Source organism: Puma concolor, chromosome A3 (assembly GCF_028749965.1).
Source record: "Puma concolor isolate L17-30 chromosome A3, mPumCon1.1.hap2, whole genome shotgun sequence".
In the NCBI taxonomy this organism is placed as follows: domain Eukaryota; kingdom Metazoa; phylum Chordata; class Mammalia; order Carnivora; family Felidae; genus Puma; species Puma concolor.
In genome coordinates this window covers 21,066,970-21,079,896 of record NC_141669.1, presented here as the reverse complement: position 1 = coordinate 21,079,896, position 12,927 = coordinate 21,066,970, and the positions used below count along the sequence as shown (strand labels likewise).

General features: G+C 39.8%; 1 protein-coding gene across 1 annotated transcript in view; it reads right to left on the bottom strand.

Moving 5' to 3' along the window:
• Positions 1 to 3,860: 3,860 nt before the first annotated feature.
• The window catches only part of RAB10 (RAB10, member RAS oncogene family), a 79,020-nt gene continuing 69,953 nt past the window's right edge, over positions 3,861 to 12,927 (bottom strand). The window contains exons 4-6 of the mRNA XM_025927371.2: positions 12,363 to 12,452; positions 11,756 to 11,857; positions 3,861 to 6,467 (exon numbers count right to left, since the gene is read on the bottom strand). Of these exons, the coding sequence (XP_025783156.1) occupies positions 6,384 to 6,467; positions 11,756 to 11,857; positions 12,363 to 12,452 (276 nt within the window). The 3' untranslated portion in view covers positions 3,861 to 6,383. The remainder of the gene's footprint in view (positions 6,468 to 11,755; positions 11,858 to 12,362; positions 12,453 to 12,927) is intronic.

The window sequence follows — 12,927 nt, the reverse complement described above, 5'->3', positions numbered from 1 at the left end:
CCACGCTGGTTTTTACCATTCGCGGCAAAGAACCAAAACGGATACGGAGGGGTCTTAATTAAGCAAAGGGATGGCAGAGGCAAGGATTTGTCACCTGACCTGTTTTGAAGCCTCCAAAGAGCTAAGTACGTTTGTGTAGCACTTTGGTTGACAGTTAAGGCTGTAACATGGGTTGGGGCCTGGAGGTGGTCTTCAACTGTCGGATTAGGCCGACTCACCGTTTTATTTCCCTGGAAGCTTGGATGGTGACAAACTGTGATCAAAGCACAGGACACATCCTTGCTGTAGGCAACTGGGCCACTGGAGATTCCTGAGCAGGGGGGTTCAGAAGGTGAACTTCTGATGCGTGCAAGATGGACAAGGGGTGTGTGAGAGGTAGGCCAACACGGGGTGATGGGCCCGGAAAGTGGTGCAGTGTCCAGAAGAGAGGACCGAGCACCAAAACTAGAGCGGTGGGAGTATGAAGGGGAAGGCGGAGTGGGAGAGACTGAACAGTACGTGGTGACCGGGAGAGGAAGGGCGGGCAGTGGCTGAGGTCTCAAAGCTGGGTGATTAATAAGAAAAATAGGAATGTAACCTCCCACACGAGGGACATCGGAAAGCAGAAAAGTGATCCCTGTCCTAGGAATTTATTCTTTACACAGTTCTCTTCAAACATTTCTTTCCTAGGGAATACTTCATCGGCCGGTTGGAAAGCAGAGCGCGTGGCCTGTGTTGACGCAGGATGGAGGAAGGAGAGAGCGGATGCGAGGAGGGAGGGAGCAGGGAGGGAGGGCTGTGCTGATGATGCGGAATGGGAGGAGGGCGCAGCCCTCGCTCGGCTGTTCATGCGGCGGCCCGTGGGAGGCGCCACAGAATAAGGCGCCCAGCAGTCACTCCAGAGCTCTATCTCATCCCACAGCTCGCCGGGGAGAAAGTCAGTGCCTTCACCTCACAGGCACAGCTCGATGCAGCATCCGCCTCCAAAATCTGCCAGACCTAAGTGGTTTCTGTAAGTGGTTTCTGTAATTCGTGAAACTCAAGAGGCTTTAACGGAATACCTGAAGCACTTCGGAAGAGGCACAGGTGGAGGGCCTCTCCTTGGAGTCCGATCATGTGTTCAAAGCAATAACCACTCTGCTACCTGCACATCTGGTCGAAAGTAAATGGACCATTCTCACCGAACACAAAGACCCTGCACTTCAAGCAGTCACGGGAGAGCGCAATCTTGGATTGACTACTCTCTAGCTTCAGTCAAAAGACGAGCTGAGCCCATTTCTGAATCAAATGAGAACGTGAATTACCCTCTCTTGAAGAACCTTTAAATAAACAGTAAGTCAAATCACCAGAAAGCTACAAATGCCACCACTGGTTTTCAATTTACTGTTTTATGGAAATTCACAAAAAGGGTAGAAGTACACAAGCAAATGTATGCATTTTAGGAACTTGCATTGGAGACATTTTCACTTGTAGACCACTAAACCTTAATGGCGGGAATTTCTGAATTTTTGTGCCAGAGATTTTTTCCTTAGCAACCATTCTCTTTAAGATGTAACAAGACTACACACTTTTTTACCTCCGTGCTGGAAATCTCAGACCTAAATTCAGTGTCCCAGAAAAGCTTGTATGACTTAATCTTATATGAAGTTATACCGTACTGGTCATTTGTTACAAACGATCTCAAATCCACCTAATAATTTGGCAAAAACTATATCCAGCTACCTTCCTTCCCTTCTCCTGTATTTTATTTCACCATTACTTGTGGTAGCAATTCATAAGCAACCCAGGTCCCTCTCAAAGTCTACCCTTAGAAAGCCAATTAAGAGAAATGTGAAAAGCAACTGCCTTATTGTTGACCTTCAGGCTAAAGACATCTGGAAGGAGGAGGAAACATAAAATTGGTCGGGTGGCAAGGGGGAATATAGGTTTAAACTAACAAGGACTTTACTCTGTTAGAAAAGTGTCAAGGTTAGGCTCAATGGTTAACATTAGCTCGGTAAGACCTGGGGCACCCGGCTGGCTGTCAGAAGAGCACGTGTCTCCTCAATCCCAGGGTTGTGAGTTCGAGCCCCGTGTTGGGTGTAGAGATTAAGTAAATAAAATTGTTTTTTAAAAACTAGGTTAAGACTACACTCCAGCACTCTTTCTGTGGGCTCTGGCACGTGTTGATCACCGCCATTATAATCACTATAACCAAACCCCAAGACTCTTATCCTGAGAAACTGGTAAAGTGAAGATGAAAAGAAGCAGCACTGGCATCACGCTTGTTTTCCAAACCCAACTCCAGCACCAACTGGATGTGCAACCGTAAGACTTAATCTGAGATGTTTTATTTTGTAAAATGGATACCATTTCACCAGGTAGTTGTGGACATAACCCAAAGAATGTAGAACCACGTCACAGTATCTATCAGGCTCCTTGGTAGGCAAGAAATATTCTTTCCCTTTCACCTACTGGAACTGAAAACCCTGCATTGCCCTCTGCCATCATTTTAGCCTGGTCCTATTCAAATCTCAATTCACCTAACTTCCTAGGTGATCAATCTATAGGACCCTCCTGCTTTTTCTCCGTTTCCAACACCTCCAGTCTTGTTTTCCTCAGACACACTTCTCTCTTGCCACTTCCGAGAGCTTACCAGGATTCCCCACTGCCAATGATCGACCGGTTGGGCTTCTGGTTTCTCACGTAAGCAAAGCCTGTTACAAATTTACTTGTGGACCCTCCTTCCCCTCCCCCTTAAACAATTCACTTATTTAAGAACCAATTCATGTCCCTATTCCCTCAAAAGCCACCCCAACTATTACCCACCAACTGAACTTGCTCTTAAATATTAATACAGCACTTGGGGCGCCTGGGTGGCTCAGTCGGCTGGGCGGCCGACTACAGCTCAGGTCATGATCTCACGGTCTGTGGGTTCAAGCCCCGCGTCGGGTTCTGTCCTGAGAGCTCAGAGCCTGGAGCCTGCTGCCGATTCTGTTTCTCCCTCTCTCTCTGACCCTTCCCTGCTTTGCTGTCTCTCTCTCTCAAAAATAATAAATAAAATTTTTTTTTTAAAGTTTTAAATACAATACAGCACTCGAAACCTGAATCACATCTAATTGGGTAAGCTCTACATCCAATGTGGGGCTTCAACTCATGACTCCCCCGAGATCAAGAGCTGCGTGCTCCACCGACTGAGCCAGCCAGGCGCCCCTAGTTGGCTCTTACGTCTGCTTACCTCATTACTGCTTTTGCTTTCTAAACAAAATCATACACTTAAGGGCAGAGACCGTGTTCTATCTTCCCATACCAGTATCAAAAAGAGAATCGTGGGCCTCATCCTAGACGTACAAAACAGAGACAGTTGGAGTGAATGGGGAAGCATTAAAAACACTCCCGGGGGCTCCTGTCAACATCGCAGGAGAAAACTACTCATTACCCCGCCAGCAGAGATCATCTCGTCAACATTTATCTCTACTAATAACACCCTAATACGGGATCAAGCGTTTTCTCTCTATAAAACAAAGCTGTTGCTGATGGTTCACAAAAAAGGAAATATTTTTCGGACAAGAGGATGGTCACTGCCGCAGCAAGTGCTTGGCCCTCCAGCGCGGGAGCCCACCGCCGTGTCCCCGGGGAGTCTGCTGCGTTCGGTGGCAGCTGGCCTTCGGCAGAGTCCAGCGCTGTCAGCCGCAGAGGGACCACGACCCTATGACCGTGGCGTCTCTTTGGACACCAGGACGATGCTGCTTTAGTGCCACAGAGAGCTCCGTTTTTTAAGCAGTTTCTTACCAAAGGTAGTTCTTGAACTTTCTGCCCCTCTGATACTCAGTTTGCTATTTTGCATTGTTTTCAGAAGTAATCCTCCAACTCCATAAATAAATGAAAACCAAGCCACACAGTTGGAAATCAAGTTTTGTTTTTATATGAACAGAAGTAGACCATCTAGAAATATTTCAGTTTATTTAAATTGTTAAGTAGAATATGAAACCGAATTTGTAGCTAGTACCAGAGAATGGACTTAACTGTTTGGTGTTTAATGAGAACAGCTTCTACACAGGATCCCAAGAGACTTACAGAAAAAGGGGCAAAGCCCTAATATTAAGCAAATAAAACTCATGTTTCAAACAGGTTATACAAAAATTGATTTATACTCCATTTCCCTTTTTTTTTTTGATATTTAGAAAGTGCAGATTTAACAAAAGGTAGCCACATCCTTTCTATGTACAATGCCGATTATAATTATGCAAACAACAAAACTGTCAGTCTGTTACCCAAAAATCCCAGTGTTTAGCTCTCAAACCTTAAGTCACTGAATTGAATCAGGATTAAAGAGGGTTAAAAAATAAAAAAGCTATTGCCACATTCCAGATAAAGGAAAGCAACACATACATTAAAATTAATCTAACGACAGTAGGTTTAACCTATAACTTTTCGAGAAGCTTAACCTCATTTCATTATTATTTTTAGTGGAAAATTAGGGATTATTTGGCAATGCTGCTTTTACTAGTAAACAATGATAAAGTCAAGTGAAGGAAAAAACCTAAGAACAACCACCAGTGAGGCATATAAAATTGTTTTTAGGGCACTATCTGAAAAATTCATGGATGTTCAGAGCAGATACGTCCCTATGTTGGTGATGTGAGCCAAGAGGGCATTAAAATGCTACCCACGACACAGAAAGACTTTTCAATGGAAGCTGCTGTCCTAAACTCAGCCTCTGCTAGAAATGAATCATGCTATTCATGATTATTTCAACAAAGGTATCATCTTAGGATGCTAGCAGCGTAGCAAACTTAACTTACCCTATCCTGATGATAAGCAATGAAGCGAAACTAGAAAAATGAAGTGAAAAAGGACAGGGTTAGAGATAGCCGGAGATCTGATCTGTACATGAAAAGCCTTTTGTTGTCCTTTTCCCAAATCCATGGTAATACAAGTTTTCCAAAGGGATGTGAAGATAGGACTTAAAATTAATAATACTCTAAAGTACTTCTAATCTTAAGGTAAAGACAACTTAACACTGAAAAAGTGTTCTTCAAAGGCCAAATCTCAGTATATTTGGCAAACATGTTAATAAATCTCACTCCTCCTTCCCACCTTAAAAAAAAAAGAAAACCAACCAAACAAACAAACAAAAAAAACAAAACAAAAAACATAACTTTTACTGGGCTACCAAACTGCTAGAGGAGTTGCCAAAATGGAGACTCTTCAAATTTAGGTTAAGAGATTTATTCTAGGAAAGTGAATAGGCTATACACCTAATTAGAAAGACAAACCACAACACCCTCCAAACACTAGTGCATGCAATTAACTCTTCCATTTCATAAACTCAATGGATAGAAAGGGAACAGAGAGGGAAGAGGAGCATGAAGTAAAAGAGCTGATGAAGGAACCTGGGGCAGAAGTTTTAGGGGAAAAGAGAAAATGAGGGAAAGACATTAGATAGTAGTAGGCAGTTAGAATTTCTCTTTCAGTTTACTTAGCAAGTTAAATCAGTACTTTATGTTAAACTTGAAAAACCTACTAGTTTGCCCCTTTCATTTTTAAATAACTCATACCATTGGGTGGTGGTGGGGGGCGGGGGAGCAAATAAAGCAGCATGCAGGAAGACAGTGAGGAGAAAGTGGCCAAACAGAAGAACTGGTGGCAGGAACAGTTTGAAGTATCAAGGCCACTTGAAATTAAGACTCAGCAAACCAAAGCTATCATTTCTGCATTACCCTTTGTCCTCAGTTAACTACTTTGAAAATTATAGCCAAGCAAACCACAAACATTTGAATGGTTTATGTTTGGATGATATGTATGTCTCCTGCACATGCTTCCACCAAAACAAAACAAAACAAAACAAAACAAAACAAAACAAAACAAAACACAAAACAAAAGAAAAACCAAAGCGGTTCCTTTCCACATAAGGCACAGGACAAAATTAATCCCATTTACATATTCAAGGCGAAAATGAGTGTTTTCCTGGCTTTTGTTTCTTTTGCTATCACATGTCTATAGATTATAGGGACTCAAGCACATTATCCATGACAGAAAATTCCACTGTTGTACAAAATAAAATTGTTAATTCTAACTTTTATTCTTATACAATTTGCAGAATAGAGTTGAAATGATTGCTATAGGTTTTAATGTTGATAAGAAGAACTGGACTATAATACAACTGAAATGCAGTGGTGAGCTGAGCAAGTACATTTAAAAATGAAGTCACAGACATGATTTTTCTATACATTTTTTTTGGGAAGAAAATTATAAAGTCAGCAAGCAGTCACAGATGAAAGAACAAATAAAATAGGTGGATTGGATAATTAAGATGAGGAACAAAAGTATCTGTTTCGAGTTAAAAATGGACAGAGTGGTTTATTTTGCAGCAAGAGGAGCCAACAGGGTGGTGGATGGCAACTGACGGAACAGGAGGATGTTCAGCAACATTTGCTCTTCCAGCCTGTCACGCCTCCTCCACTGCTGATATCTACATTCTCACTGTTGGGCTCTTTTACAGGGGTCTGGAACACACACACAAGGAAAGTAACCCATGAATAAACACTGCTATGAAAAAATCAAGATTCAACACAAATATTCTCATAAATGTAACAAAACGTAATTACGGTCACATAAGATAGGTGTTCTCTCCCACGCAAAAAGTAAACATTTGGCAGCTTTGTTTCTGATCTACATTTTGCCTGCTCACTCCAAGCTGTGAATGTCTAGAGGCCTCCTGGCATCCTTTTAATAAAGCTTCCAATATCCTTTCTGCTGTTTGCACAGAGGTTTTTCTTAGCCCTGACCCCTGAGTGTTTAGGACTTAAAAAGCATTATCAGGCAAATGTATAAAACCAATGTTGGGTCGAGTCTAACCTCAGAGGAGTGAACCAGCCCTTTTCTGTCTAGTTAACTTGCCTTTTGAGACTGAAGCTTGTGATACTTTACCATACCTTTAAAAAGGCAGTCTCAACAATGATATGCTAACATTAAGTGGAAGGAAATGGGTGGGGCAGAACACAAAGTTGTAGAATTCATGTTAAAGATGGACACAGAAAAAAGTCAAAAGGAGAGACATCAAATGTCAACAGCAGTAACCCTTAGGTAGTGGGGTTGAGTGATTTTATTTTCTTCTATGAATACTCCTGTATTTCCCCAATATCCTAAATAGTACTTTTAAAATCATAAGAATATCATCTTCTCAATGGACAGCCTACACTATATGAAAGGAACATTTTTTAGCAACAGCTTGTATTTAGTAAAGTATACAATTTTTTTTTTTTTTTTAATGTTTACTTTTGATAGAGACAGAACACGAGCAGGGGAGGGGCAGAGAGAAAGGGAGACACAGAATCTGAAGCAGGCTCCAGGCTCTGAGCTGTCAGCACAGAGCCTGACACAGGGCTCGAACTCACGAACCACAAAATCATTACCTAGTCGCAGTCAGATGCTTAACCGACTGAGCCACCAAATCTTAACTGTGCTTAGTATATAATGTGAAACTATCAGATCAAAATCTAGAATGTAATACTCCCAGAAGGCTCCCTTATATCCCTTTCTAGCCAGTACTACCCTACTAAAGGTAACCAGTACTCTCATTTCTGTCACCGGAGATTAGGTTTTTTTCTGTTCTTGACCTTCATATACACGGAACCATGTTTTATGTATTCTTTTATGCATGACTCCCTTTACTCAGTATCAGTCTGGGAAATGTATCCAGATTCTTTTGTGTGTTAACAGTAGTTCATCATGAGTGAAAATTTAAAAGCTAGGGTGTAACTGGGAATATATTCTCTCCTAGAAACAATATAAAGTTAAGGTAACCCGGGGGGGGGGGGGGGGGAACAAAATATTTTAAAGGCATGTAGCCCAAGAGAAACCAGCTTAACTAATACTGAGGTGAAATTTCAACTTGCACTTCGAGGTCACCTACCTATTCTCACTGCTTTATGGGATTCTTCTCCTCATTGTAAGTTATAGCTACAAGCTTTGCATTTAAAAAACCTTTGTGAGTTTTCCTGAACTAACTTTATTCCTATTGCAGATCTTGAGAAAAATGAACAGAAGAGAAAGAGGCCATTCAGCACCTCGCCCATAGCAGAAGAATATGATTGCACAGGAAATACTCTTTCTCTGGTAACTTCCAGGTGTGGGTCAGTTAAAAGTACATGGGTGCTTAAAAACAAACAAACATGGGTGCTTGTAAGCAGGGAGGTCACTATATCTATTCACTTAGCACTTCATTCACAGTCCATCCCTTCACAATTTAACTTAGAGCCTTGAAAGAGACTCCCTAAAAAAGGGAATTATTCTATGCAGAGCAAAACATTTTAGAGCCAAAAGTATTAATCAAGTTTATTAAGTACAACTCCAAGCTGTTCCCAGCCAAGAATAAGAGAAAGGCCAATAACTACATTTAAAAAGTGAGGGAAAGAATAAAAGAAGTTTACAGAAAAGGAAATACAAAAGTGATTGTTTTTTTTTTTTTTTAATTTTTTTTTCAAACGTTTATTTATTTTTGGGACAGAGAGAGACAGAGCATGAACGGGGGAGGGGCAGAGAGAGAGGGAGACACAGAATCGGAAACAGGCTCCAGGCTCTGAGCCATCAGCCCAGAGCCTGACGCGGGGCTCGAACTCACGGACTGCGAGATCGTGACCTGGTTGAAGTCGGACGCTTAACCGACTGCGCCACCCAGGCGCCCCCAAAAGTGATTGTTAAACAGATCTTTAAAAATGCTCACCTTACTCAAGAGAGCTGCAAATTAAATCCACCTTTGTTTCTTGTTTTTAAACCTGTCAGGTTGGGGAATATCTGAAGGTCTTACAACCCACTATGTGGTCAGAGTGTGAGTAAACAGACGTCCCCATACACTGCTAGCAGGAATGTTAATGGGTACAACCCTCAGGACAGCATGTGGCGCCATGTATCACAATTATTAAAAAACACATATATTTTCTCTTTGGCCACTTCCAGGTATCTGTCCTTCATATATTTGCACATAATCATGTACTTACAAAATGATTTAAATACAGGATTATTCACTGCAATACAATTTATGAGATCATAAGGTTGAAAATCACTCAAATGTCCTTGAGAAAACCTGTTTAATTATGACAAATCAACTCAAGGGAGTAGCATTCAATTATTTAAAAAGTGGACTTTACGTATATATTTAAAGTGCCAAACAGCGTACACGCAGCCTTACCCAAAGAGTGGGAATAAAAATATATTCATATTAACACCTATATCAATAACTAAGAGGTTAAACTGGTTACCTGTGGGGGAGAAATGAGGAGTTGGGGGAATGCAGTGGGAAACTTCTCTGCACTTTCACTCTCTTTATTTTAAATGTTTGAACCATGAGAATGAATTACCTAGTCTAATAATTAAGTTAAAAAATGGTTTAAATTGCTTTCACTCTGAAGTTAATTTTTCTTGGAGCACCTGGGTGGCTCAGCAAGTTGAGTGTCCGACTTCAGCTCAGGTCATGATTTCGTGTGGGTTCAAGCCCCACATCTGGCTCCATGGTGACAGTGTGGAGCCTGCTTGGGATTCTCTTTCTCTTTCTGCCCCTACCCTGCTTGCTCTCTCTCTGTCTCTCTCTCAAGCATCACTCCTGTTTCCCATATTCCAATGTAAAACAAGTTCATGTTTGATGTTTTAACTCATAACCTGACCACAATGAAAAGCATTATGTATGTGCATAGAAAAAAAATGCAACCTCACATTTGGGCCTGCCTACATGGGGAAGACTCCAGACTGAGATCTTTCTGTATTGGTGTATCCATACTTTTGAGCCTTTAATATGAGAACAAGGAAAACCTATTTCATAGGGAAACAGATTATATGATTATATAAGCATTTTTAAAAAATGCCAAGATTAGTGAGAAGTTGAGGGCCACAGTATGGACAGAAAGAAATCAGAAACCATGGAGAAAACTAAAAAATCCAGAAAGAGAAAGAACACAAAAGAATATTAACAAGTGTTATGGTAAATCTTATGGGTACTGGAATAATTTTTCACTGTGACCCACAAAGCTCTGAAATACAAAGTATATTATCACTAACTTAAAAAGTATTTTGGGGGGCACCTAGGCAGCTCAGTCCATCTTCACGATCTCGCTGTTCACAAGTTCGAGCTCTGCGTTGGGCTCTGCGCTGACAGCTCAGAGCCTGGAGCCTGCTTTGGATTTTGTGTCTCCCTCTCTCTCTGCCCCTCCTCTGCTCGCGCATGCTCACATATGGTCGCATGCTCTCTCTCTCTCTCTCTCAAAAATAAGTATTTAAAAAAATTAAAAAAAATATTTTTCTATCCCTGTTATTCCCTTCATGTAACTAAAAATGCAAACATTTTGCATTTGGGGTGCTTGGGTGGTTCCACTGGTTAGTTAACTGTCTGACTCCGGGTTTCGGCTCAGATAAGGATCTCCCAGTTTATGAGTATGAGCCCTGCACTGGTCTCTGTGCTGACACTGTGGAGCCTGCCTGGGATTCTCCCTCCCCCACCCTCTCCGCCCCTTCAGCGCCTGTGCTTTGTCCTTCTCAAAATAAATAAACTTTAAATTAAAAAGTACAAACATTTTTCCTTGTTCACCTAGTATTTTACTTTCATAACTGGTTTTTCTTATTTTTTAAATTTACTGTTTGTTTTTCTTCTTTTTGATGCTACTGTAAATGGAATTATATCCTTAACTTCATTTTTGTTAGTTTGTTTTACAGTCACTCTGAATAGCAATAACTGATGACTTTTTTCCAGTTTGAACACACAATTATAGTTGACAACTACATTTTGCTATATACAAAAGTAACTTGCTTGATTTCTCTGAAATTTCACTAGATTTGTATTTGAGATACCATTTCTATTACACCTTATGTTTTATATATATGTATGTATATATATACACACACATAAATTATATATACATAAATGATAAATTCCGGGATTGGTTTTTTGAAAAAAAATATTATTTCAATTATAAAAATAGAAAAGTTACCAGAGCAATTAAATTTTCTCCTATACAATGCTTGCTTCTCCTATAGGATTTGTGTAAAAACAGATTTGTTCTGTTTTTATGTGCATTTAAATGTACTATAGAGCGAATAGAGAACTCAGGATTCATAACCAAATCTGTGTATTGTATCTAACCATCTGAGGAAAAATATGAAAATCAGACTTCCCAATTTTGCTACAAGTTACTTGTAGTGGTGAGTTTCACAAATTAAACCCAGAAACTAATCCTGAGGCAAAGTTAATTCCCTGAGATTACATTTTATCATTTTTAACACATCACAGATTGAAATGATTAGCTAAAAGAAATATAGAGATGGATTTACTGTATTTATTTTCAGTATATAACAGATATGTGCCCTTTACTGGCACATCTGAGAAATGACTATATAGAAAAAAAATGATTCTGTACAAATCACCATTAGCTTAAATTTTAAGAAATTACCTATGGAAATGCAAAGAATGTATAAGAGAAATGAGTCCAAAAGTAAACAAAAGAGCCACAACACCATGGACTGGACAAAAAGTTGAAAAAACGAGCATGAAATTAGGGACCTGAGAGTCAGTGTGGGAGTTCAGAACAGTGTTACCACTGACCAGAAGCCACAGATTTCTAGTGGTTCTCTGTTCTCCCCAGGTCCCACGTCACTTTGGAGGGTTAGATGTTGGTGATAGGTAAACAGTTACGAACAATACCACCCAAATCTAATTTCTGTATGTTAATCTAGTACTTCAAAAAAGACTAAATGCTCAATTGTGACACTGGCACCTTAGAATTCAAAAGTAAAAATACGATCTTACCTTTCGAAGGATATCTTCAGCTAATGTGAGAAAAGCCTTTTCGATGTTTATATTTGCTTTTGCACTAGTCTCAAAAAATCTAATACCATGCTCCCTTGCAATCTAAAACAGAAGCAAAATGTCACCATAAAATTATCAAGCATAGGGTGCTGACTGCTGACGTTAGTATCCTGGAGGAAAAAATATTATTCTAAAGGCGGCAGTCTCTACTAGGTTATATAAAACGAAGTTATTTCGATGGGTCAAGATTCAAATGGTCAAGTTCTTTCAAAAATAAGTAAGTAAACAAAAATACTAAAAGAATCCTCTTCTCACTTCGGGAGTTTACTTCAGATAGCCTAAGTGAGGTACTTAAAGTCTGAAGTTAAAAAATTGAGAACCTCTTTGTAATTTAAATAAGGTTAACAATACTACCACCACAGGTTTGATTCTCCCATACGCGTTGGACATGCACTGAAAAAATTCACTCAAAGGATAAACTATTGTTTCCCACAGCGTTTATAAAACATTGTGAATAGCTCAGCATCGTCCATTACCAGTACCAGCCAATCTAAAGCAATACCATCTTTACAAAGAAAGCATATTAGTTTCATTCAGAGCTTTTTACCTGTTCTCCTTTTCCTTTAGGTACAACTCTTTTATCATCCATATCACATTTGTTTCCTAGTAACATTCTTTCCACATCTTCATTGGCATGCTACAATGGAAAACATTTTAAATTTACACACTACCACCAATTATAGCTTAATATTCTCTAAAAATGACTTTATTTTTCTCAATTTTCAGTGTCATTTTTATAATCTGAAAGTTTTAAAGCAATCGTCCTGAAATCATCCCCATGCTAAGGCCTACACAAATTCATAAATTACTTAGAAAAAGAAACAAAATCCCTAATATTGCTGTCAAATATTATTTTCCCCCAATAAGAGGCTGTATAGTTTCTAATATATTTAGAAAGAGAAGATTTAGGCAAAAGATCTGAAACTGGAATCTCTTATGCATAATCTAAATCCAAGAAGGATGATGATTTTGGAGAATATGTATTACCCTGTAGAAGCCTTAATTATAAATTCTATAGAGCCCTTAAAATCTCAAAAAGCTATACTGCTAGGGTGCCTGGGAGGCTCAGTCACTCTTGACTTCAGCTCAAGTCATGATCTCACCACGGTCTG